Below are 25,000 nucleotides of genomic sequence, written 5' to 3'. Positions count from 1 at the left end.
TATTGGAAATGGCCCGGGCTTTGATGTTTGCGAGGAATGTTCCTTCTCAATATTGGGGGGGATGCGGTTCTCACTGCCGCCTATCTCATCAATAGGCTCCCTTCTCGGGTTCTTAATTCCCGTACCCCCTCTGATATTTTACTGGGCCATTCCTCCTTTATTGTCCCTCCCAAAGTATTTGGGTGTGTGTGTTATGCTAGGGATACCAGATCTCCAAGCAAGCTTGAGCCTCGTGGGCTCCGTTGTATTTTCTTGGGTTATTCTCCAACCCAGAAAGGTTATAAGTGTTACCATCCCCCTTCCCGTCGTACCTTGGTGAGTATGGATGTTGTTTTCCATGAGACCCTTTCTTATTATTCTTCATTACTTCTTCACGGGGAGAGTTCTAGTGAAGATGTGCCCTTTGAGATTCCTCCACTAGAGGTTCCTCTAGCTGCTGTCCAGCCTCCTTTACCACCATCCACGGCTGCTGCCCAACCTCCTTTGACGGCACCCACGGCTGCTGCCCAACCTCCTTTGACTGCTGCCCAACCTCCTTTGGATGATGTCCAACCTCCTCCGGCTGTTCCTCCCTCACCTAATGGGAATCCTTTACAGGGGGAGACCATCGACAATAGTGTTGTTAATGTTCCTATTCAGGGGGAGCTGACTCCAGTCCAGAGAACTATTGGTGAATTTTAGAGGAGAATTAATAATTCCAACATACTCACCTACACAAGGGGCAGAACCAACAGAGGGTGGTTGCAATCCACTTTAGCACCAACACCCATCCAATTGCCTGCTCCAGATCCAGATCCTCCATCTCTTGGTAATCCCTCTTCTTCCGACCTACCTATTGCTCACCGCAAAGGTACTAGGACTTGTACTTTACATCCCATATCTCGTGTTGTTTCTTATAGTTCTCTTTCTCCATCTTTTCGTGCTTTAGTATCTTCTCTTTCTTCTGTTTCGATTCCTAAAACTTGGCGGGAAGCATCTACAGATGGAAAGTGGAAGGCAGCAATGTTGGAAGAAATGAGAGCACTATATAAAAATAATACATGGGAGCTTGTGACTCTTCCTCCGGGAAAGAAACCAGTTGGATGTAGATGGGTCTTTGTGGTCAAACAGAAGGCTGATGGTTCTGTGGATCGATATAAGACACGTTTGGTTGCAAAGGGGTTCACTCAAACTTATGGAGTTGACTATCAGGAGACCTTTGCACCAGTGGCGAAGCTCAACACTGTCCGGGTGCTATTATCTTGTGCTGTAAATCTTGGGTGGGATCTTCAACAGTTAGATGTAAAGAATGCCTTCCTCCATGGGGAGTTTGAGGAGGAGGTATATATGGACATTCCACCAGGCTTCTCTGATGACAGACCAAGGGCAAGGTCTCGTAGCGAAGCGTGCACTTTAAGGGCTGAAATAGTCACCTAGGGCATGGTTTGGCGATTTCACAAGGCTATGATTTCAGCAGGTTATAGGCAGAGTAATGCTGATCACACTTTGTTTATCAGACGAGTTGGTGACAAGGTAACTCTTCTCATAGTCTATGTAGATGATATTGTGGTCACTGGTAATGATGGTGATGCTATCAGGGATTTGAAGCTCCTCCTTGGCCATGAGTTTGAGGTTAAAGATCTTGGTCCTCTGAAATATTTTCTACGGATAGAAGTTGCTCGCTCTTCAAAGGGCATCTTTCTTTCTCAATGAAAATATGTCCTTGATCTATTGACTGAAACAGGGCTGCTAGGCTGTCATCTTTTAGATACTCCTATGGAAGCTACTACAAAACTTAGGGAGAAAGAGGGTAAGTCTGTTGACAAGGGTTTTTATCAGCGGTTAGTGGGCAAGTTAATCTACCTTTCTCACACACGACTTGACATTGCAATTGCTGTGAGTTTGGTGAGCCAGTTCATGCACGATCCCTATTCCTCTCATATGGATGCAGTCTGTCGTATTTTGAGGTATTTGAAGTCTGCTCCAGGAAAGGGAATCCTTCTATCTCCCACGGGTCACCTTAAGATTGAAGCCTATATTGATGCCGATTGGGCTGGTTCTCCTGACAGGAAATCTATCTCTGGTTACTGTTCTTTTGTGGGTGGGAACCTTGTTACATGGCGTTGCAAGAAGCAGAATGTTGTGGCAAGGTCCAGTGCTGAAGCCAAGTTTCGTGCGATGGCCCAAGGAATTTGTGAACTTCTGTGGCTTAAAGGATTATTGGAGGATATCGGTGTTGCTGTCCATCTTCCCATGATGCTTAATTGTGACAATAAAGCAGCCATTAGCATTGCTCATAACCCTGTCCAGCATGATCGTACTAAACACAGGGAGGTTGACCGACATTTCATCAAGGAGAAGCTTGAAGCCGGCCTCATTTGTGTTCCCTTCGTGAAGTCTACTGATCAACTGGCTGATGTGTTCACTAAGGGACTGAGTAGCAAGTTGTTTCATCCTATCTTAGTCAAGTTGGGCATGCATGATATATATGCTCCAACTTGAGAGGGAGTGTTAGATATATGGCCAGAATACTGGGGGGGAATTCTGGACCTCTTTTCTTTGTTATTTTATTAGTTTTGTATTATGTTGTTGTCTCACATTGCTACCGTACAGATGTTTACTGTTTTATTACTCTTATAAATAAAGAGTGCTTGGGATGAATAGATCATCCAAGCTTTCCCTAATTTTAAATCTGTCCACAGTGACACTATTAGAAAGCTAGTTTTTAGCGCTGCAATTAACTATATCTGAATGGAAAGAAACCTCAGGAGATGGACTTCCAATTCTAGATCCTTTGACGTGATTTGGAAAGCCATCTCCTTCGATGTGTCTTCCAAGTTCAGCTGTATCCGACAGAGGCACTCCATGGACACCCTTAGGAACAGGCACATTTTGACTTTTTGGGGCCTTGATATTGCCCTGTTGCGGCCTTCCTCCTCTATATAGGCTGGTTGGTCGTGCCTTTCCCCTCCCCCCTTCTTTTCTTTCCCCTTTTGTGTATTGGTTCTCTCTTCCCTGCTTGGGGTTCGGTATTATATTCATTTACCAAAAAAAAAATTTTTGGGAAAAGGATGATTCTGGAATTTTAAACAGGTATGGGGTAAAACAGTAGGAACTTTGAAGAAGATGGCCTTTTGTGTAATATAAATAGTAACTGTTCTTAGTTGTAAATAGGAAAAGATATCATCTTCAACCTTGTAACAGGAACAGCAGCCGCCAACCAGTCACAATAGAACCAGGTTATAGAAAATTGATCGAACTCTCTCTTCAATCTTCCAAATTGAATGGAACTTCAATAATGAGTTCCTAACCCTTCGCCTTCTTAGAAACACCCAATAACAGATCCAGTAATGGAGAACCAATAAGATGGATCGACTGAGCTACGCCAGAATTTGTATCGAGATTTCAGCTGAAGAGCCTCCCTCAAACTACATCACCTATGCTGACGACGAAGGATTTTTCTTAAAAAAGGAGGTTAGTTATGAATAGCTTCCACCCAACTGTCAGTTCTGTAAGACATTTGGGCACCCATCCAACAATTGCTCCCCCCGGCACTAATACCACCAATCTCCCTCCCCCTTCTTATCTCTAACCCCGGCACCAAGTGCATTATCCCCTCTCCCTCCTTTCCCTTCTTCCCCCACCCAACTGGTTGGCATTTCCACCCATCTTAACAACACTTCTACCAACAATAAGCACCCCCACGGCCATACCATCTATCCCCCTTTGCCTCCCTCTTTTCTTCATCTGGGTCTCTTTGCTGCTGATGGCCTTTGCTCCCCCAGTTGGGGTAGGGGCAGGAGTCGCCGCCACTGTCGAACTCGCCTCTGTGAGAAGCCAGCTTCAGGCTCTTCACTAGGGCATGCCGCTGTTCCTCTACACCGACCGATGGTCCACTTCCCTACAAGGACCAACGGTAGGAATCTGTACTCTTTTCTGCACCTTGATGGTGAGGGATTGCTAGTCCCTGCCTGCTGTCCCCCCGATTAGTAGCCATCTCCACTCTGCCTCCTCTGGAAGCCCGCTACCTGAGCCAACCCCAACCTTTCTTCCCTCTGTCTCGCCAGACCACGTATCCTCCTTGCCTGGGTGTAGATCCTCTCTCCAGCTTTTGAACTCCTTCCTGATGGTTCCTCCTGCAACCTCGTCTAGATGAAGATCTTCTTTTACCCCCCCTTTTGCGCCTTCCAGATTTTTTATTATCGGTGGGGTTAGCCACTACTTCTAAGTTCTAACCAGCGTCCTTGTCCTTCCTTGTTGGGCTGACTCCTCCCTTAAGCCCATTATCCACCATGTTAACTCACCTCCATGGTCTAATCCAATCTCTGGCCTCGTTTCCCAACCACGCCCATCTCCTTGGTCCGTTCCACCCAAAAACAACCAGCCCTACAATGTAAACCTTACTCCCATCCCTCAGGCCGAGCCCCCATCCTTCTTGCTCAGGCAGTCCTCCCTACTCCCCTTTTCATTCGCTTGCGGGCGTGGATTCCGACCCGAAAATCTCTTTGGGTCCAGCTTCTCCACCCATTGGGGAATTGCTCTCCCCTTCCCCTACGCTGCAACCTCCTCCCACCCTCTTCCCTCCAGCCTCCACTGCTGCTCCCCTACCCCCCTCTTGCTACCTCCCTTCCCCCTTTTTGTGCCTATCTCCGGTGGCATAAGAGCCACCCCTCCTCCTTCCGCCTTCCACAGCCCAGCCGCTCCCCTCTGGAGCTTTTGAAGCACTCCCCCTTCCTTCCCAATGAATCAGGGTCTCATTTGAAACACTAGAGGCCTTAATTACTCCTCTAAACTAACTAAATTGTGGTCTGGTATCAAGTAGTATCGCACATCCTTCTGCTGCGTTATAGAAAGCAGAGTTAAAGAGTCGAATGCTGCCCACATTGCCTCCTCTATTGCTCCTTCTTGGTCCTTCTGTTCCAACTATCACCACTACCCATATGGCCGTCTTTGGCTTCTCTAGGACTCCTCAAACATCCAGTTTTCCTTGCTGTCCTCAACCTCCCAATTCATGCATCTTCAAGTTTCTAATGCTCATGGGCATTCCAACTTTTACTTCACCGCCATCTATGCCTCAAATTGCCCCTTTGAAAGAGCCACCCTGTGGGGAGATCTCCGGTGCATTGCTTTACAGGTTGGGACCCTCCCTTAGGGTCTGGGGGATGACTTCAATGTGGTCCGATTTGGTCATGAGAAGAAGGGTGGTGATCCTTTAGATGCCTCTTCAGTCAAAGCCTTCAATTGGCTGTCTGGATGAGATTGGCATGAATGACTTAAGATGGTCCGGTCTGAAATTTACTTGGCACAATAAGAGATGTGGTGATTCCAGAATTGCTTGTGAGCTGGATAGAGTTCTGGTTAATGAAGCCTGGTTGTTCACTTTCCCTCCTCCCATGTTACATTCGAACCCCCAGGGATCTTTGACCATAGCCCCATCTCTATTCTCATTCATCCCTATGTGGCTATATCTCCTTCGGCGTTAAACCCTTCAAATTTTTTAAATATGGTCCTCCCATTCTGATTTCCCATTGTCCTAAACCGCTTGGGCCAAGCCAGTCTATGCCCCATCCACCCCCTTATTTCCTTTGCCAGGAAACTTTGAAATGTCAAAACAGCCCTTAAAGATTGGAATTCCTTCACCTTTGGAAACATTTCCTCCTCGGTTTCTGACTGTAGGTCCAAGCTTACAGATATCTTGTTGAAATTGCAATCAGACATGCTTAATGCCCCTCTGGCTAAAGAAGAGAAATCTTTTCCTTGGAGCTTATTAATCTTGTTGCTCAAGAGGAGAGCTTCTTAAGGTAAAAGTCCAAGGTCAAATGGTTGGAACTTGGCGACTCCAACACTGCATATTTCCACAGATCCATGAAAGTTAGAACCAATTGCAACTCCATTCCCATGCTTCTGTCTAGGGATGGCTCCTCTACTTCCTCTGTTGTTGGCATTAAGGCAGAGGCTGTTAGCTGCTTTAAGCAGTTGTTCCAACTGTATATTGCTGCTCTATGGATCCCATCCCTGGAAACTTTGAAAGGTCAAAACAGCCCTTAAAGATTGGAATTCCTTCACCTTTGGAAACATTTCCTCCTCGGTTTCTGACTGTAGGTCCAAGCTTACAGATTTCTTGTTGAAATTGCAATCAGATATGCTTAATGCTCCTCTGGCTAAAGAAGAGAAATCTTTTCCTTGGAGCTTATTAATCTAGTTGCTCAAGAGGAGAGCTTCTTAAGGTAAAAGTTCAATGTCAAATGGTTGGAACTTGGCGACTCCAATGCTGCATATTTCCACAGATCCATGAAAGTTAGAACCAATTGCAACTCCATTCCCATGCTTCTGTCTAGAGATGGCTCCTCTATTTCCTCTGTTGTTGGCATTAAGGCAGAGGCTGTTAGCTACTTTAAGCAGTTGTTCCTACCGTATATCGCTGCTCTATGGATCCCATCCCTGGGGGCCTGCTTAACAAATTCATCTCTGGTTCCTTCACCAGCTCTCTTAGGGCCATCCCCTCTGAGGATGAGACCCTTATTGCAGTTCACTCTCTCATACTTTAATTTTCACTGTGATACTGAATCAGAGTTTGCTGATTGGGCTTGCATTTTTAATAGTTTAGATCTCTCGATGTGTTGCTGTGTTTGCGCTATCCTTTTTGGCCAGCAAGTGTTACCTTTGTTATAAGGATTCTTGGAATGAAATGTTGCTCTGTTCTTGTGGAACCATTTCTTGGGTTTGTTTGGCCAAGGTGGCCCCCCTCCCAACCCAACACGTGAAACATACTTTTCCTTACTGACCTGATATTCAGTTTTCCCCAAAAGCTGCCATTCTTTGGCCTTTTACTCTCCTATTCTATCTGCTAGGTCCTTTGGAAAGAAGAAATCGTTCTGGCCAAAAGAATAAATCTATCCTGACTTTGGCTTGATGTTGGTCAGTTTTTGGTTGAATGAGTGTTTGTATCTAAAGCTTTTGAAGGCATCAATGTCCAGGAGCACAAGGACAACTGGTAGTCTTTGCTGTGATCTCATATAAGCAGATATTTTCTGTTTGTATATCTTGTAGAGCACTTTTTTTGTGTTAACTTTTTGATTCTAGGCTGTATATGATTTGATTGATTTCCGTTATAAATCATTGAAGGATATCTTTTTGGGTGCCTAAAAAAGTAAACGAACCTTTTATGGGATTCTCAGATCTAACTCTTTGGGAAGAAATTCCCCCCACCCAAAAAAAAAAAAAAAAAAAAAAAAAAGAAGGGGAAAAAAAAAGAATGAAAGAAGAAGAAGGCAATAGAAATGGAAAGAAAGCCCAAAAGTGCTCTGTTTCCATCCTCTTATTGTTGGGTTGGATTAGTCTGATCGGCTGATTGCAATTGTGACTCTCCATCCTTTATGGAAAATTTATGCAGCCTCAACTAATTCTTGATCTGGGGCGATCTGACTCGGTATTGGCTAACCTTTAAAACCTTGCTCGAAGCAGTATCTAAAAAGGTTCAGCAGCAGTGTCACCTCTGTTCTTTTTCTTTTAATTACCTAAACCTTGTTTTGGATCCTTGGGGAGTATATTGCAATGGTAAGCCTGCAATATAGTTGATCAGGATAGTTGTTGGTTTTACCTTCCTCCTGGTGGAGATTTGAAGAGTTTAAAGGTTTTGGTAAATGAGGTGTGCATCTGGTTCCAGATTGGTATTCAATAGTCATGACTTGCTTGGTATGGTTTGCATGCCAAAATGACTAGTGATTGCTTACTTCATCCTATATATTCGCTTTAGTTTGTATATTCCAGTAATTGTATTCCTAGTAGATCCTCAAAGAGATTATTTATTATTCTAATGAAGCCACATATAGGTTGAATTTTAAGAAGTATTGTTTTTTTTTTTCTGTAGAGGGATCAAAGCTGGCGCAGCATTCTCTTTCCTTGAGGTTGTTGTGGTTTGTGAGATGGCAACTAGTGAAGTAAGTTCTGAACCTAATAGTGATGATCTTATTGGCGAGGGAAAGAAGATCTATCTGCATTTAAAGAAGTTTTACAAAGGTGCCCGTTTTACAAATCGAAATTTTCTTCTTTGTCTTCAGTCCAAGCACCAAGAAGGAGATCTTGTATGTGTTAGTGGTAAGGTGGGTATGCTTTCCTTTCATTTCTGCCTAGGCAGTCTTATAGTGTTGAATTGAGGAAATCATTGGAGGAAAAACCTGTTTTTCTAGTTCTTGATGGTGCTGAGTTTATGCTTGGGAGGAAATCCCTGTAATATAACATCTATTAGATTCATTATAGTTCATGTGATCTGTTTCTTCTTCTAGTTTTCAAAACTATGCAGGATTGGTGACTGTGGTGGTGAATATTCTTACAATCTAACCAAAAATGTTGAGGGGATGCCAAGGTCAGCCATTAAGAGGACTGTTGAACTTGATTGGGTCTCTGAGGAATAATAAGTTCGTTGAAGGAAAGGCTATGAAATAGGGGATGCCACAGGGTGCATTGCAGTTGGGGGGTGTCGGCTAGATAGGTGGCCATAGGGGCCTCCTAGCACTACTTTATTCTTAACTTGGAGAAATGGAAGCTAGAACTGTTGCCAGGCTTAAAGCTCAAAAAGTTTATTCCTAGCATTACTTTTTTTCTTAATTGTGTCTAAACCTGCTTTACTGAAGTACCAATCAGATTGGAACAAACCTGCATGACTTTCCTTCATGATTTGAAATACTCCACCTATCCCAGCGTCACCCATGTTCCACCTACTATTCCAATCAAAATTGAGCTTAATTCCAAGGGAGAGGGAAGTTTCCATACATGCGTACTATCTCCAAAATCAGATGTGCTTGAACCACTGTCCGTTCTCCCTCTAACTACATCGAAGGATTCCTTAAAAATCTCATGGTCACCAAAAGTGCTGCCCAATCCATTTCTTTTTGTTGCTTGATAATTTCATAGATCAAGTGAGACTCTACATCTTTTCAAGAATTAAAGCTTCTTGTAAAATGTATAAAAATGTTTCAGTGTTTTATACTCTCTCTTACCTCTGTTAGAAGACTCAGAAGAAATTACACCCTTCAAAAGCTTTGATGTAGCGGCTGACCATGATGAAGCACACGTTGTGTTGGCATAATCTGTTGTTATAATTCCGACGAAATATGTCTACTGTCAGTTGAATGGGATAAAAGTTCAGTGGTACATATCTGATAGGGGAAGACTACATATTGGAGAGAGTTATGGGACGTTTTTTAGATTTATGTGCTAGTATATATTTGTAATTTTACCCAGTAAATATTGCAATTGAATTTCATAAAGCTCACAATTGTCCATCTGATTGTTAATTTCCCTATTTTTGGGAGCTGCTTAAGGGTTATTTTAAGATTTATTACTTGCATTATATGCGGAAAAAAAATATCATTCACCATCATTTGTTCTCATTAAGTAATTGAGTCCTCTAGTGCTCCAATACACACACATATTTACATGCATTCAAACATACATGTAACACACACAAACACATCCTTTATTAAGAGCTAATAGTTAGCCTGGTCTTGGAAGGTCATCTCCTGTTTTTAATTTAATTTAATTTTTTCTATTTCTGATAAAAAAAATGAAGAAAGGACAAGGGGACAGAACTAGGCCTGTGAATCCTTACTTGAGTTAGAAAGGTCAAAGCTTGCTCCCTATTAAGTTTTGGCCTCTTAGAGTATTTGGTTCACTTGACTTTTAGATTACTATTGCTCTATTGCAACTGGATTTAATCATTTTGTAATGCAAGTTCTTAATTGTAGAAACTTTTTTGAATATTTTTTGTTTGGTAGAAATTTTTTTTGCTTTCACATATTCCCTTCTCTTCCCTGAAGTCAGTGAATTCTCTAAGCATGAAATGCTATTTATATTACAAATAACTCAATGGATATATGATCACAGATCTGTATCAGGATGCTATCTTTGAACTATTCATGTTTCATTTCCTTTTCATACTTGACACTATAATTTCTTATCTTTCTTTGAAATCTAGGTCAGGATAATGCCTAAGAAAGATCATTATGAAATGAGAGAATATAACATTGACGTACTTGAAGATGAGAAGAAACCAGACATCCATGGAGACGTGAGGCCGTATCCTCTGTACCCTTCTAAAGGAGGCATGAATCCGGCCCTTGTGAGGGACATCATTTCAAGGTTTGTACCTTGTAACGATTTTATATTGGAATGCCCAACCTTTTTGTATATCAGAAATTCTCCACGAAACTTTTGATCATTATGAGAGGACAAATCAGTCTCTTTGGTGAAACTTGTGCTGTATCAATATAAGAGAAAGGGGAATGTTAAAGTTTACCGATTCCATATTGTAAGGGGTACATGACCATATGTGCCGTGGGGGTACATATGTGTCATGCATACTTAGTTTTACATCTTGCGTATTCCCTTTTAGAGATTTGTTTCTTTTTTTTTTTTTGGTAAATAAATATATTACCGAACCCCAAGAGGGGGCAGGGGAAAAAGAGGGGAAAATACAAGAAGAGGAAGGGGAAAGGGAGGGGGGGGGCAATCAACTGGACCTACGTAGAGGTGGTAGACTGCAAAAGATGCAAATCAAGACCCCAGGAAACAACAATATGCCTGTTCCTAGGGGTATCCAAAAAGTGCCTATGACGAATGTAGTTGAGCTTGGAGGACACATCGAAGGAGATGGGTTTCCAAATCAAATTGTAAGATTGAGAGTTGGAAGTTCATCTCTTGAGGTTCCTTTCCATCCAAATATGGTGAATAGCAACGCCAAAAACAAGCTTCCTAATAGTGTCACAAATAGAGGTCCCTCGGAAAGTCCTGATCAGCCAGAGCCATTCTCGGTCGAAGGCAAGGATTCTTCTGCTACGAGGCCAGATCGAGGAAAGGGCTTTGTTCCAGATGGGGGAGGTGAATGGGCCAGCAAAGAAGAGGTGAGGGAGGTCTTCATGGCCATTCCAACAAAGGTTGCAAGAGGGGGGGGTATAGGGATATTATGGTGGATGAGGAAAGCTTGGGTGGGCAGGCAAAGTCTGAGGGTTCTCCAAACAGTGAAGCTATGGCGAGGGATATGGCCTTTGAACCAGACTAAATTGTGCCAAGGGATAGTGGGGCTAGGGTCTCTGGTGAAATTCCAGGCTGAATTGGAGGAGAAGTGACCATTGGAGGAAGGGAGCCAAATAACCTTATCCGCTTGAGGGGAGGGGGGAGAATGGAGAGGAGGAAGGGTTGCCCAGATTTGGGAGAGGATAGCAGGGTTGAGAGAGGGAAGGGGGGGTCCAAGAGCCAAATCAAATAAGGGAGGAGAGATGGGTAGCTTTTGGGAGACCTAAGGAGTAAATCGATCTGGGGCCAAAGAAATTAAAGAAGACCCCCAAGGGGTGCCAAGGGTCGAGCCAAAGAGAAGTGGCGGAACCATTAGCAATGGAGGAGGAAATACCACGAAGGGCAAGGGGGCGGAGGGAGAGAATCTTGCGCCAGATCCAAGAGGAATCAGCAGGGGTAGAGACAGTCCAGATGGAGTCTGACTTTAGGAGGTGGGAGTAGACCCAGGTGACCCAGATGGAGTCCTGATGGGAAGAAATTTTCCAAATAAGCTTGAGAATGCCCGCAGTATTAGTTTCACGAATGCGACAAATGCCTAGACCTCCCTCAGATTTGGGGAGACAGATAGACTTCCAGCTGATGGAATGGAGGAATTTAGAGGTGTCAGTCTCTTTCCAGAGGAAAGCACAGAAGATGCGTTCCATAGCCTTTATGGTGGCTTTAGGGATACTGAAGATACCAGTCCAATAGATATAGGAAGCTTGAAGGACCGAACGGATGCATTCAAGTCTTCCAACCTATAGGTAGGATTTTCCCTTTCCAAAGCTGGAGACGCTTATGGATGTTGTCAAGCATGGGAGTGCAGTGATGGCTCGAAAGCCTAGCAGGAATAAGAGGGAGGCCAAGATATTTAACAGGAAGAGAACCAATGGAGAAGCCAGTCAGATGAAGGAGAGTCTCTTTATCAGAGTCAGGGATGCCAGAGAGAAAATTTTTGGATTTGAGGAGGCTGATGCGGAGACCTGAGAGAGATTCAAAGAGACGGAATGAATCCATAATGGCAGAGATAGAGGAGTGGGAGGCCTTAGAGAAAATCATCAGGTCATCTGCAAAGGCCAAGTGGGTGAGGTTGATATGCTTGCATTTGGGAATAGGGGAGATGAGGCGGAGATCAGTTTTGGATTGGAGGCTTCGAGAGAGGACTTCCAGGGCAATGGAGAAAAGAAAGGGGGATAGGGGGCAATCTTGGCGGATGCCGACTTTGGAGTGAAAAAAACCGGCGAGGGAGCCATTGACAAGGACCGAGAAGGAGGGGGAAGAGATGCAAGCATAAATCGAACGAACAAAAGCAGGGGGGAAGCCCATTTGGGAAAGCACATCACAAATGAAGTCCCAACGGAGGGAATCAAAAGCTTTGTGAAGATCAATTTTTAAAAGAGCCGCTGGAGAGTGAGATTTGCGGTCAAAACCTCTCACAATCTCAGAGCAGAGAATGATATTGTCCGCAATGCTACGACCTGAGATAAAGGTCGATTAATTGGGGCTGACAAGGGAGGGAATGACCGCCTAGATCCTATTGGCAAGGATCTTGTCAATGAACTTATAAATAAGATTGCAGAGGGAAATGGGTCTGAAATCAGATAAAGAAGGCTTCCTATTTAGTAGGATTGGGTTTCTATCTTAAGTCTGATTTGGTTTCCTATTCTAAGTTGTATTCCTAAGAGATATATATGATCAAGAGGTGAGAGTTTAACCTCACCGATTTTGCCTTTCTCTCCTCTCTCTTTCTCTCTTGCTCTACTCTTCTCCATAGATTCTGGGTTAGTTCTTCGTTGATTTTGTAACATGGTATCAGAGCAGTAACCAATACCTGTTTCTCTCTGTGATTGCCGTTTTGAGAGTTGTCTTGGGTTTCCAGTTTGAAGAATTAAACCCTAGTTCATAGAAGAAGAAGAACTAGGGTTTCGTATGGGATTGGTATGTTGGAAGACTGACGTATTGTATGAAGAATCATACCTGATCGATTGACTCTGCTACTCTGAAGTTTTTATTCTGATTTTGCTTCTGCTGGTTGCTATTGTGCATGTCTTCTGCGGCTACAACTGATTTATATACTGGTTTCCTCTGTTTCACTAGATATTTCTGGAATTCTTTCTGGTATCGCTACCGCTGGTTTCTCTATTGAGATTACGGCTGCTATCTTTCTGGTTTTCTTCGATGAATATTGTGACTGCTGCTAAAAGGGCTGGAGGTGTTCCATATATTACTACTGCTGGAGTCGATTGGATTCCTGGTACAATGGCTTGATCTGGAGGTGTTTACAAATAGGATTTCCACCTCTGGTACGTTGTTATTTTAATTACTGAATACCAGCATACCTTCAGTTTTCTATTGCTGAAGACAACAATGCCTTGGTTCTCGCGATGAGGGTTGAAGACGGCCTGGTCATCCCCTTGGTTTCCGCCGGATTTCCCTCCAGTTTCGAAAGTGGGTTGGTATTAACCCTCTTCTCTCATGCTGGTTTTCCGCCATTGATCAAGTTTGGGGTAGAAGAGGCACTGCCGGTTATTTGTTCAATTCCCTCCTTCCAGTTCTGCCTTCCTCTTCTCCTTGTAATCACTTTAAGTCTTTTATTTTGAGTTCATTCAAAAACTACCCTTCCCACTAAAACATAAACAGTCTCCTTGCTTGTGTCATTCTTTGTTACTTACATTGTACCGCTTGGAAATTCTGGTTTATTCCAGATTTACCCTATTCTCCTTTAATTTATTTTGCTTTCAAGTATGTCTCTTGGGAATTATTACAAATTCCAGTTGTGTCCTTTGTTCTTTTATCCTACCAAGTGACCTCTAATAATTTATGGTTATTCACAAAACTGCTACTGCCATTATACATTGATCCAATTGGACCCAATTGGATGGGTCCACATCGAACCCAATTGGATATTTTGCTCTGATTTCTTTGGTGGGCCAGATTATATCAATTTGTGGTTCCAATTTTTTAAGATTGGTACTTGCGTGATAATTATTTGCTACTGTGAGGGGAGATTGAAAATTATTTATTGGGATCTTACTTGCATGAAGATTATTTCTACGTTGAATTGGAGATTATTTTATTGAGATCTTGTTGCAGCACTATTCCTTTTTTTTTTGGGGTAAAACAGTACTATTCCTTTGAGATGCTGATTATTGGTGGTCATCATTTGTCCACGTGTAATGCTACACGTGAGGGGGAGATTGAAGATTATTATTCTCTTATCTGCTATCCACGTCTTCTTAGGCATTCCAACAAAGGTTGCAAGAAGGAGGGACTACTATGTGCCTCTGAATGAAGAAAGCCTGCGTTGGGGCAGTAGGATCGGGTCCGCGAATCTGTGAAGCTTTGGGGCGGAATATGGAATTCGAACCAAACCAAATTGCGCCAAGGAACAACCAAGCCACGAGTTCTGAGAAGATCCCAAGCTGACTTTAAGCTGAATAGACTTGAAGGAGAGGTAGTCCAAGAGACAAGGTCTCTCCTTCCAACCAGGCATCCATAGGTACCCAAGAGGGCAGACCATATAGGACCCAGTTGGGTGGAAAAGGAGGTAGTAGGCTTAGGAGGGGCCCAAACACCATCCTGAATAATGTCAGTGACCATGGCTAACGATCGCCCACCGAATGAAGGAGGATGCCAGTGGTCCAGCTAAAGCATAGTGGAAGTACAATCGTCAATCAAAGAGGTGATACTACCATAAGCTAGAGGCCTTAACTCCAAAATCTTTCTCCAGACCCAAGAAGCAGCAAAGATGGGGGGGGGTGTCCAAATAGAATCTTTACGGAGATGTTCAGATTAGACCCAGCCAACCCAAATACTTTTCTTCTTAGTTGCTAGCTTCCAAATCAACTTGAGGATACCAGCCGGGTTGATATCTTTTATGTGCCTTGGCCACAAGCCTCCCTCAGCTTTAGGGAGAGGCCCAACAGGGAAAAATATCCTCTCCAATTCCCTAAAAGTGCAGTGCGGTGCAGTTTGGGGTGGAGAGGTCGATACCTGGCAGGCACACGACATCCAATTGTGCCGAGCTTCACCGCACTGCACCATTGGGGAATTGGAGAGGATTTAAATCCACCCAAGAGATGGGGTGAAGGAATCTAGAGCAATTTGATCCTTTCCAGAGAAATGAGCACATAAGAGCTTCAAGCTTCACAATAACTGCCTAAAGAAGACCAAAGATGCCGGACCAATAGATATAGGAGGACTGAAGAGCCGATCTGATCAACTCAAGACGATCTGCATAAGATAGCAACTTACCCTTCCAAAGTTGGAGTCTCTTAGGCATAAGGTCGTCAAGCATGGGGGTACAGTGGTGGGTGGTCAATCTGGAGGAGATCAATGGCAACCCAGGATATTTAATCGGAAGAAGACCAAGAGAGAAACCAGTCAACTCGTGTACACATGTCTTAACCTCTTCAGAAACCCCAGCTAAGAAAAGGAAGGATTTAAAGAGGTTAAAGCCCAAACATACACTCAAATTGCCTAACAAGACATGTAGGATTGGGGGAAAAGCATAAGCTCATCAACAAAGGCAAGGTGGGAAAGCTTTAAGGGCCTACATTTAGGGAGAAGGATAATGAGCTACTGGTCCATATAGGATTGGGATATTTTTGGATAGGACTTCAAGGGCTAAGGTGAAAATGTAAGGGGATAGGGGGCATCCCTGGTGGATGCTGGTAGAGGAGGCAAAGTACACCACAGGGATGCCATTGACGAGCACTGAGAAGTGGGAGGAGGAAATGCAATAAAGGGCGTACCTAGTGCACGAGGCTCCTGCCACTACGGGGTCTGGAGAGGGTCATAATGTATGCAGCCTTACCCCTGCTTTCGTTGAGAGGCTGTTTCCAGACTTGATCTCGTGACCGCTTGGACACAATGGAGCAACCTTACCATTGCACCAAGGCCTGCCCTCTCAATTGGTGAAGACAGGGGTAAGGACATCTTGTTCATGACATTGACTATAAAGTCCCATCTCAAAGTGTCAAAAGCTTTGTGGATATCAATCTTCATGACTCATGAGGGCAGTCAGGGAGTGGTTCTCTCTATCAAATCCTCTCACAATCTCAACAGAGGAGAATGTTGTCTGAGATATTATGACCAGGGACAAAAGCTGATTGGTTTTCACTAACAAGGGAGTCAACCACCAACTTAAACCTATTAGCCAGGACTTTTGCAATGAAATTGTAAGCAAGTTGCAAAGGGCTATATGGCGAAAATTGGCCGTAGAGGAGGCACCCTCTTTCTTGGGGATGAGACGGAGGAAAGTGTGGTTAATTCCTTTGATTTGAGTAGGGCTAAAAAATAAGCTTTGAAGGGCTTTGATAAGGTCCATTTTGATAATATCCCAGTAGGTAGAATAAACCTCATATTGAACCCATCCGGACTAGGGGCTCTGTTAGCCTTGTGAGAGTGAATGGCAGTTAGGATTTCAGCCTCAAAGGGGATAGCTTGAAGGGTAGCATGGAGGCAAGGCGGGGGGAATGAATATATTGAGAAGGTCTTTCGGAATAGGATCTGGAGAGACAGTGACAGTAGGTCTAAAGATCTGCACAAAGTAATCCACAATATGGCGGACTTGATTTCATCTGCTTTAGTGAGAGGGGGACCATTTGTAGACTCAAGGGAAACAATCGAGTTGATATTGGTTTGGGCCTTCAAGGATTTGTGGAAATAAGTAGAATTTGGACCCCCAAACTCCCACCGTTTAATGCGAGATATCTGCCTAAGAAAGCATTCCTCTTTGGCAATCAAGGACAAGAGATTCAAGGAGACAGATTTCTCTTCTTCATCCAAAGAGACATTATGGACATCCGATTGGAGACTAATCTGAATTACGGACTGCTTGGCCTTACAATCTGAGACAAGAGAAGAGATGTTACCAAGGAGGAGGAGTTCCACCCCTCGACTCCTCGAGTGCACATTTGACATTCCAGTGCTTTGTGGGCAAAAGAGAGGGGGGGGGGTAGTGGTGACTAACAAGTTTAGCCTAACTTTCAGAGACAATGTTCAGGAAGTTAGGGTGGGAGGACCGTATGTCAAAATATTTAAAGGGCTTAGGGCCAAAGGAAATATTAGGCTGAATAAGGACAGTGATGGGGCTATGGACTATGGTCATATATACTTGGGGTATCAAATTTTGCATGAGAGGAAGGAAAAGAGGTTAGCCAGGCCTCATTCACCATAACTCTGTCAAGCTTACAAGCAATCCTAGAAGAACCAATTCTCTTATCATGCCAAGAGAATTTCAATCCGAACCATCTCCTATCATTCATCGTAATATCTTTAAGGCACTTATTGAAAGCATCAACCGAGGAATCCAAAAGACGAGGTAGTCCTTTTCATGCTCAAATTGAATTACATTGAAATCACCTCCCAAGACCCAGGGGAGAGGACTCACTTGAGGAGCAATACAATGGATCTCTCGAAAGGGCAGTTAGAGCTCTAAATGGTATAGAAACAGATACTTTCCAAGGGAATCTGAAATTTTGGAGTGGAGAAATTGGAAAGAAGAGGCGAGGAGCTGGAGATCAAGGATGGTAGGGTCTCAGAGGCACCAAAGATGGCCATTGGGGTGGTGGGGTTAGTTGGAGATGAACGACCAAAAGGGGGCAATGGTATAGACATCATGTTGAGCATTCGACTCTTTAATTCTTGTTTTAATGAGGCAGAGGCAGCAAATCTTGGTATGGAGGGACTTAATGCGGGAGAGGACTTCAGATTGTTTGGAAGAGGAGTTAAGACCTCTAGTATTCCAGAGAATACAATAATTCTGTTGAAATCCTTGAATAATGGCTTAAGTCTGAGTAACTACAGCCGTCCTTTATTTATAATAAGAGAAACAATGTTCTGGAATCGGTACAAGGATAATATTACCCCTATGATCATTTTATCCCTGAACCCATATTACAACACTCCCCCTCAAGTTGGTGCATACATGTCAAACATGCCCAACTTGCTAACATTAGAACAAAATAATTTACTACCAATTCCCTTAGTTAGAATATCAGCCACTTGATCACTAGACTGAACAAACGGAATACAAATGACTCCTTGCTCCAGCTTCTCCTTGATAAAGTGCCGATCAATCTCAACATGTTTGGTGCGGTTATGTTGGACTGGATTATGGGCAATGCTGATTGCAGATTTGCTGTCGCAATAGAGTCTCATGAGAAGATCAACTGACATTCCAAGATCTTGAAGAAGCCCCTTGAGACAGAGAAGTTCATAGATGCCTTGTGCCATGGCTCTAAACTTAGCTTCTGCACTTGACCGAGCTACCACTGCCTGCTTCTTGCTTCTCCAAGTAGTTAAGTTACCTCCAGCATAGGTGCAATATCCAGACGTGGACCTTCTATCATCAGGGCTGCTTGCCCAATCTGCATCAGTATAAGTTTCCACTCGGAGATGACTATGTGAGGAATATAGGACTTCTTTACCAGGAGAGGACTTCAGGTACCTTAGGATCTGGTATGCTACTTCCAAGTGAGAAGAGTGAGGATCATGCATAAATTGGCTGACTACACTTACTGCAAATGCAATATCTGGTTGGGTATAGGATAAATATATCAATCTCCCAACCAATCTCTGATAACATACCTCCCTTACTCTTCAAGTGTGTGTTGGGTTCCAGAGGTGTATTGGCAGGTTTACACCCAAGCATCGCAGTGTCATTCAATAAATTTAGAGTATACTTTCTCTGGGAAAGTGATATACCTTTGGCTGAATAGGCAACCTCTATTCCCAAGAAATACAGCAATCTGCCCAAGTCTTTGACCTCAAACTCAGTACCTAAGTAGGTCTTCAGCTTTTGAATTTCTTGTGTATCACTTCCGATAATCACTATATCATCTACATAGACAATCAAAATAGTGATATGCTGTTCCACTCTTTTAATAAACAGTGTGTGGTCAGCATTGCTCTGCTTATATCCATTGGCAACTATGGCTTTATGGAAGCGACCAAACTAGGCTCGGGGAGACTGCTTTAAGCTGTATAATGCCTTCTTCAACTTACACACCTTTCCCTGGGTGTTTGGTGAGGCGAATCCAGGAGGTATCTCCATATAGACGTCCTCTTCCAACTCTCCATGTAGGAAGGCATTCTTCACATCAAGTTGTTGAAGATCCCAACCTTGATTCATAGCACAAGAAATGATGACTCTCACTGTATTCATCTTTGCCACAGGAAAAGGTCTCTTGATAGTCGATTCCTTGGGTTTGAGTGATCCCTTTGGCAACCAACCTTGTTTTATACCTTTCTACTGAGCCGTCGGACTTGTGCTTCACAACAAAGACCCATTTGCAGCCAACAGGTTTCTTCCCTGGAGGAGGAATCACCAAATCCCAGGTCTGATTTTCTCTAGGGCACGCATTTCTTCATTCATCGCATCTTTCCATTTTGGTTCTGCTACTGCTTCCTGCCAATTGTTAGGAATAGTAACAGAGGATAATGAAGACACAAAGGCATGGAAAGAAGGAGTTAGAGAGTTGTAGGACACAAAATTGGAAATTAGGTGTTGTGTACAACTCCACTTTGGTTTCAGAATAGCAATAGGTAAATCTAGACTAGGATCAGAAGGAAGCTTACCAGGAGAGTGAGTGGGATGACTCGGAGCAGGTGCTGATTGAGTAGGATCAGTGGTGGTGTTCTCTTTGTACAAAGGTCCTTGAGAAGGAAAAGATGTTCCCTGAGAATAGATCTTCAAACTTTTCTTCCCCTGGACTGGTTGCAGTCCCATTTCTTGTTCCTGATTTGTAATCCCATCTTCCAGTTCCACAGAAGAATCCTCTATAGTAGGTATATGAACATCCAAAGGAACAATCATTGGGACCTCTGAATCACTTGGAATCTCCCCCTGCAAAGGTACTGGTGATTTAAACCGTGGTAACAAATAATTTTTTGGTTGGAGGATGATAGCATTTGTATCCCTTCTGAGTAGCCGAGTAGCCTAGAAAAATGCACCGAAGCCCTTTTGGGTCGAACTTGCCGTGAATATGGTGGTTTCGGGCAAACACCACACATCCAAATATTTTGGGGGGCACAACAAAGGTTGAGGAACCCAACAGTATATCCAACGGGCAGCGACCTCCTAAGACTTTTGAAGGAAGCCAATTGATAAGGTAAGTGGCTGTAAAGATTGCATCACCCCAGAAACGAGGAGGAACAGCCATAGCAAACATCAGAGATCGAGCTACCTCGAGTAAATGCCAGTTCTTGCATTTAGCTACTCCATTCTGGGCAGGAGTATCCACACAAGTGGTCTGATGTAGAATCCCATGTTTATCCAAGTATGACCGAAAGGCACCATCCATATTTTCTTTGCCATTGTCAGACCGAAGAATTTTTATTTTGGCATCGAATTGGGTCTGAACCATCTTATGAAACAAGGTAAAACAGGGGAAAACATCACTCTTATTATGTATCAAGTAGACCCAAGTGGTCCGACTATAACAGTCAATGAAGGTAACAAACCACCGGAAGCCAGAAGTAGAAACACACCGGGCAGGGCTCCAAACATCAGAATGTATCAAACCAAAAGGAGATAAATTTCTATTATCAGAAATGGGATAAACTATTCGAGTCTGCTTGGCTAAAATGCAAGCATCACAAGAAAGATTGCCATATGGTCAATAAAGACCATATGGAGATCCTTCTAACATTCTCTAAATCTTTCCATTAATCTCCTAAGCAAATAAATGGCTTCTGTGGTTGATCTTCCTAGCATAAAACCAAATTGGATATCTAAAATTAGTTTCTCGTCTCAGATGGGTTTCAATTACTCTCTCCCATAATTTCATGTATGGCTCATAAGCTTTATTTCTATATAGTTATTACAGCTTTGAATATCACATTTATTTTTATAAATCGAAACCACAATGTATCCATAGTTGTCACGGCATCTAGATGAGCTAAGGTGTTAGAGGGGGTCGGGATGCAAGGTAACACTAACAAGGCAACCAAAGCAACCAAAACGCCCTCCCAGGAGACCAAGGTGACACTAGTTGTCAAGGCGCCATGATATAGATAAGTCACTTAGGGCTTATTTTAGTGGAAATAAGCTTTGGGTTGGGTCATATATGTATTGGGACTTGGATCCCATGGGTTTAATTTGTAATTGGCCAATTTAATGAGCCTAAAATATGAATAGAAAGTAAGAAAACGGAATTTACTTCATTAGTTTAGTTAGAGTCCTATTTTGAGTATGTTTTCTTTATTATTTCACTTTCCTAGTCAATTTAGGTTAACTTATTAGTTAATGATAGGGTTAGGCCTTTCTTTTTTAGTGTCTAAGTCTATTTTTGAGTCTTCTATACAAGTTTGTAAGAGAGGCCAGCATTGTACACGAATTTGATTAATGAAATATTGCCCTGAGCCTTTGTGAAAATCCTGAGATAGGATGGGTGAGATGCTTAGGCTGAGATAGCTAACCCTTCCTTTCCCCCTTCTTCTTCTATTTTTTCTGTTTTGTTTTAAAACCTGCAACCAAGCCATCGGGTGTGTATTCTGGAATTTGCATCAAGGTTTTGAGATCCAAGAGTCATTCAACAACACTAGTTCGATTGTTCCTGCTTCTCTTCATTCAGGAGATTATTTATTCTTGATTGCTGCATCAACAGGTTACAAATTTGTGGGTTTTTATTTGTTACTTCAACCAAGAAAATTGTTCACTCATTTGAGTTCCTATTGTTCTCTTGGTTCCCTCATATGATGTCTTATTTATTGGAGGGTTTTCTATTTGATCCTGCCTGGGATTAGACCTATTCAGGTTCTAGTCTTACATTACGCCAGGATGCCAAGGCTGCCGCTTAAACGACACCTACACAACTACGAATGTATCCCCTCCATTCGTCTAGCATTTTTCTTGTGCTCATAATCTTATTAAACAATTTAGTTAGGCAAGTATTCACCAATTTCTAAGTTCTTCCACACCTTTATTGGAATACCATCTAGACGACTGGACATATTGCTTTACGTATTTCCATCTTCCTTAAAGCTTCCTTTACTTCAGACACACTAATTCTCTATATACATTTAAGATTTGTGGTTTGTTGTTGGTTGTTACAACCATGGTATAAAATCTCGCGAAATATCGGCGATATATCGCCATATTTCGTGAATCTCGATATATCCGAGATACGAAACACTTCCGAAACATAAAAATACAATATCTCGTCGATATATCGTGGATCTCACGATATATCGCGATCTCACGATATATCGCGAGATATTGTAAAAGTGACAAATAGTGTCACATTAAGAGCCTTATAATTCCATATTTCGCAGCTCTTGGTCGATATTTCGACCGAGAGCTGCTGAAATTCAAATTTTCTCTCTTCTTCCTCCCTTCCAAGCCTCATCCAAGCATTGTTGAAGCTCCTTGTCGCCGGGAAGACGTCGGAGGGTCATCTAAGCTCATCATCCAAGCATATTTTCATTATTTAAGGTAAATTCTATTTCTCTAAAACTATTTTTTTTTAAAAAATTTTGTACAAATGTTGTTGGATGTTGATGATATTAATATATGTTAGACACCGGAGGCCGATCTACAAGCCTCACGGTGTCGAAATTTTTTCCCATATGTATTTTTTTTATTTTTTTCTGGTTTTAAAAATTCATTTTCCTACAACTAAAATAGGAAATAATTAGGGGTAATATGACTTAGATGGTAATGAATTAAATATATGTTAGACACCAATGGCCGATCTACGGCTTCACAAATCGGATTTATTTTTCTGCTCTTAAATAATTCTTTTAATTTTCGAAAATTAAGAAAAATATATAAAAAATAAAAAAAACAGAAATAAATAAGGAAAAATATGAGTTTTAAGTTTAAAAAATAATAAAAAAATATGAAAGTTATTTCTATATGTTTTGAGATGCATTACATGTATATTATGTTTACTAATTTTTGGTTTTGTTGTGTTAGGACAATACTTATATTAACATTATATATAAAAAATTGGTTTTAATTATGTGAAAAATATAAGGGTTAGGGGAAAAATATTAAATAACTATACAAGTGTATTAGTAATCTAAAAGTGTCAATTGAAGTGCATCTACATTAAGTTTTTTAATTATTTGTGTTACTTACATTGCAGTAAACAAGTATCATTATGGCGGATCGTAATAGACAACGTGCGAAGGGCAAGCAAAAGGTGGGGGAAAGTAGTCAACAAAAGGGGCGGAGGGAACAAAGAGAACAGAGGGAACAAGAGAGACCAGCCAGCCAAGATAGGGTGACATTGCATGGTTACACTGGTACTCCCATTGATGGGGATAAGAGAAAATCTATATGTAACTATTGTCACATGCAATTTATGGGAGGTGGGTCCAGTAGACTTAAACAACATCTGACTGGAGGATCTAAAGTCTGTTGTAGGTTATCATATGGTCCCTCATCAAGTAGCCAGGAGATTGGTGATAGTTTGAGGGGAAGAAAGAAGAGGAAGGCGACAAGCAAAGGATAAGAGAACAACTTGAGGATACAGTGAGGAGTTCGATGGGAGGAGGAAGACGATACAATGATGATGATGATGATGATGATGATGATGATGACTCCTCTGATGATGATGACATTGCAGTACCTGATGACATACAAACAGCAGAGGAGGCTAGGGATTTTAGGTGGACTGTTTCAAGGAGCAGAGTGAGTTTTCAAGATGAACAGCAGAGACAAAGAGTAGAGGGTAGTGGAGGAGCTGGCGTTCTGGAGGTCCTAGAACTTTGAATCATTTTAAAAGATCACAAAGTGTGAGGGAAACCCCAACACCTCTACCAGATCGCATCACCATCAACATCCGATCCTAAATTGCATAAGAAGAAAGGAAGCAATCAACCCGAATCAAAGGAGCATGGAAGGGGATGAAGGGATTGGTTAAAGAATCAATAGCTAAGTGGATGCTATACCATACCATCCCAAAGAACATCGCACAAGGCCCCCATTATGATACCATGATAGATACCATTACGTAGGCCGGCCCAGATTCAAGGGCCCCACCCCATATGAGGTAATGAATGTTTATCTACCTCAACAAAAGAGTGAGATTGATGAGTACATTAGTGAGATGAGGAATATGTGGGAGACATATGGGGTGACTATAATGGCGATGGATGGACTGGGCCTCAAGAAAGTCCATCATCAATTTCATGGTTTATTGTGATGGGAGGACGGTGTTCCTCAATCGTGGATGCATCCAAAGAGATAAAGGATGCAAAATATATTTACGATTGTTAAAGGAAGTAGTGGAAAAAGATGTGGTATTGAGAATGTTGTCCGTTATGAACGGACAATGGAAGTAACTTCAAGTCGGCGGTGAGAAGATGATGAACAATAGTAAGTACCGGCTCTTCCGGACTCCTTGTGCAGCCCATTGCATTGACTTAATGCTAAAAGATATGGGAAAGTTAAAGTTGGTGAAGATGTGGTTGAAAGTGCAAGACAAGTCACCAACTTTGTATACAACCACTCCTATGCACTCAATCTATTGAGGGAAAAATGTGGGGGTGACTTGGTTAGGCCTGGCATCACAAGATTTGCCACCAACTACATTGCTCTCAAAAGCATTGAGACAAAGAAGGCCGGGTTGAGAAGCATGTTTGCTTCTGAGGAGTGGTTTGAATGGAAGGGTTCCAAGACTGCAAATGGGAGGGAAGCACAAACAACGATGTCATCTGAGGACTTCTGGACCAAACTAAGCAAAGTGGTGAAAGTTTTAGAGCCAGTAGTTAAAGTTCTACACGTTGCTGACTCCGCTCTGAAGGGCCCAACCATGCCAGTCCTATATGCTGCAATAGACTTGATGAAAGATAGTGTCTATAGTGTGGCTCCTCGCAGTAGCAAACACTTCTTAGATATCATAAATGCTCGCTGGGAGAATCAACTTATGCATCCACTGCATAAGGCTGGTGAGTAAATTTGTTTTATGTTTACTAATTCATAGTATTATTATTTACTAATTACCTATGCATTTGA

General features: G+C 42.5%; 1 protein-coding gene across 3 annotated transcripts in view; it reads left to right on the top strand.

The window, feature by feature from the left end:
• LOC122644647 (ATP-dependent DNA helicase homolog RECG, chloroplastic) overlaps positions 1 to 25,000 on the top strand; it is a 133,882-nt gene that overhangs the window by 45,283 nt on the left and 63,599 nt on the right. For all 3 annotated transcript variants that reach the window (XM_043838034.1, XM_043838036.1, XM_043838035.1), the window contains 2 exons: positions 7,850 to 8,081; positions 9,956 to 10,119. In XM_043838034.1, the coding sequence (XP_043693969.1) occupies positions 7,850 to 8,081; positions 9,956 to 10,119 (396 nt within the window). The remainder of the gene's footprint in view (positions 1 to 7,849; positions 8,082 to 9,955; positions 10,120 to 25,000) is intronic.

The sequence above is a fragment of the Telopea speciosissima genome, chromosome 11 (genome assembly GCF_018873765.1).
Source record: "Telopea speciosissima isolate NSW1024214 ecotype Mountain lineage chromosome 11, Tspe_v1, whole genome shotgun sequence".
NCBI lineage: Eukaryota > Viridiplantae > Streptophyta > Magnoliopsida > Proteales > Proteaceae > Telopea > Telopea speciosissima.
This window is presented reverse-complemented; position numbering and strand designations above follow the sequence as displayed.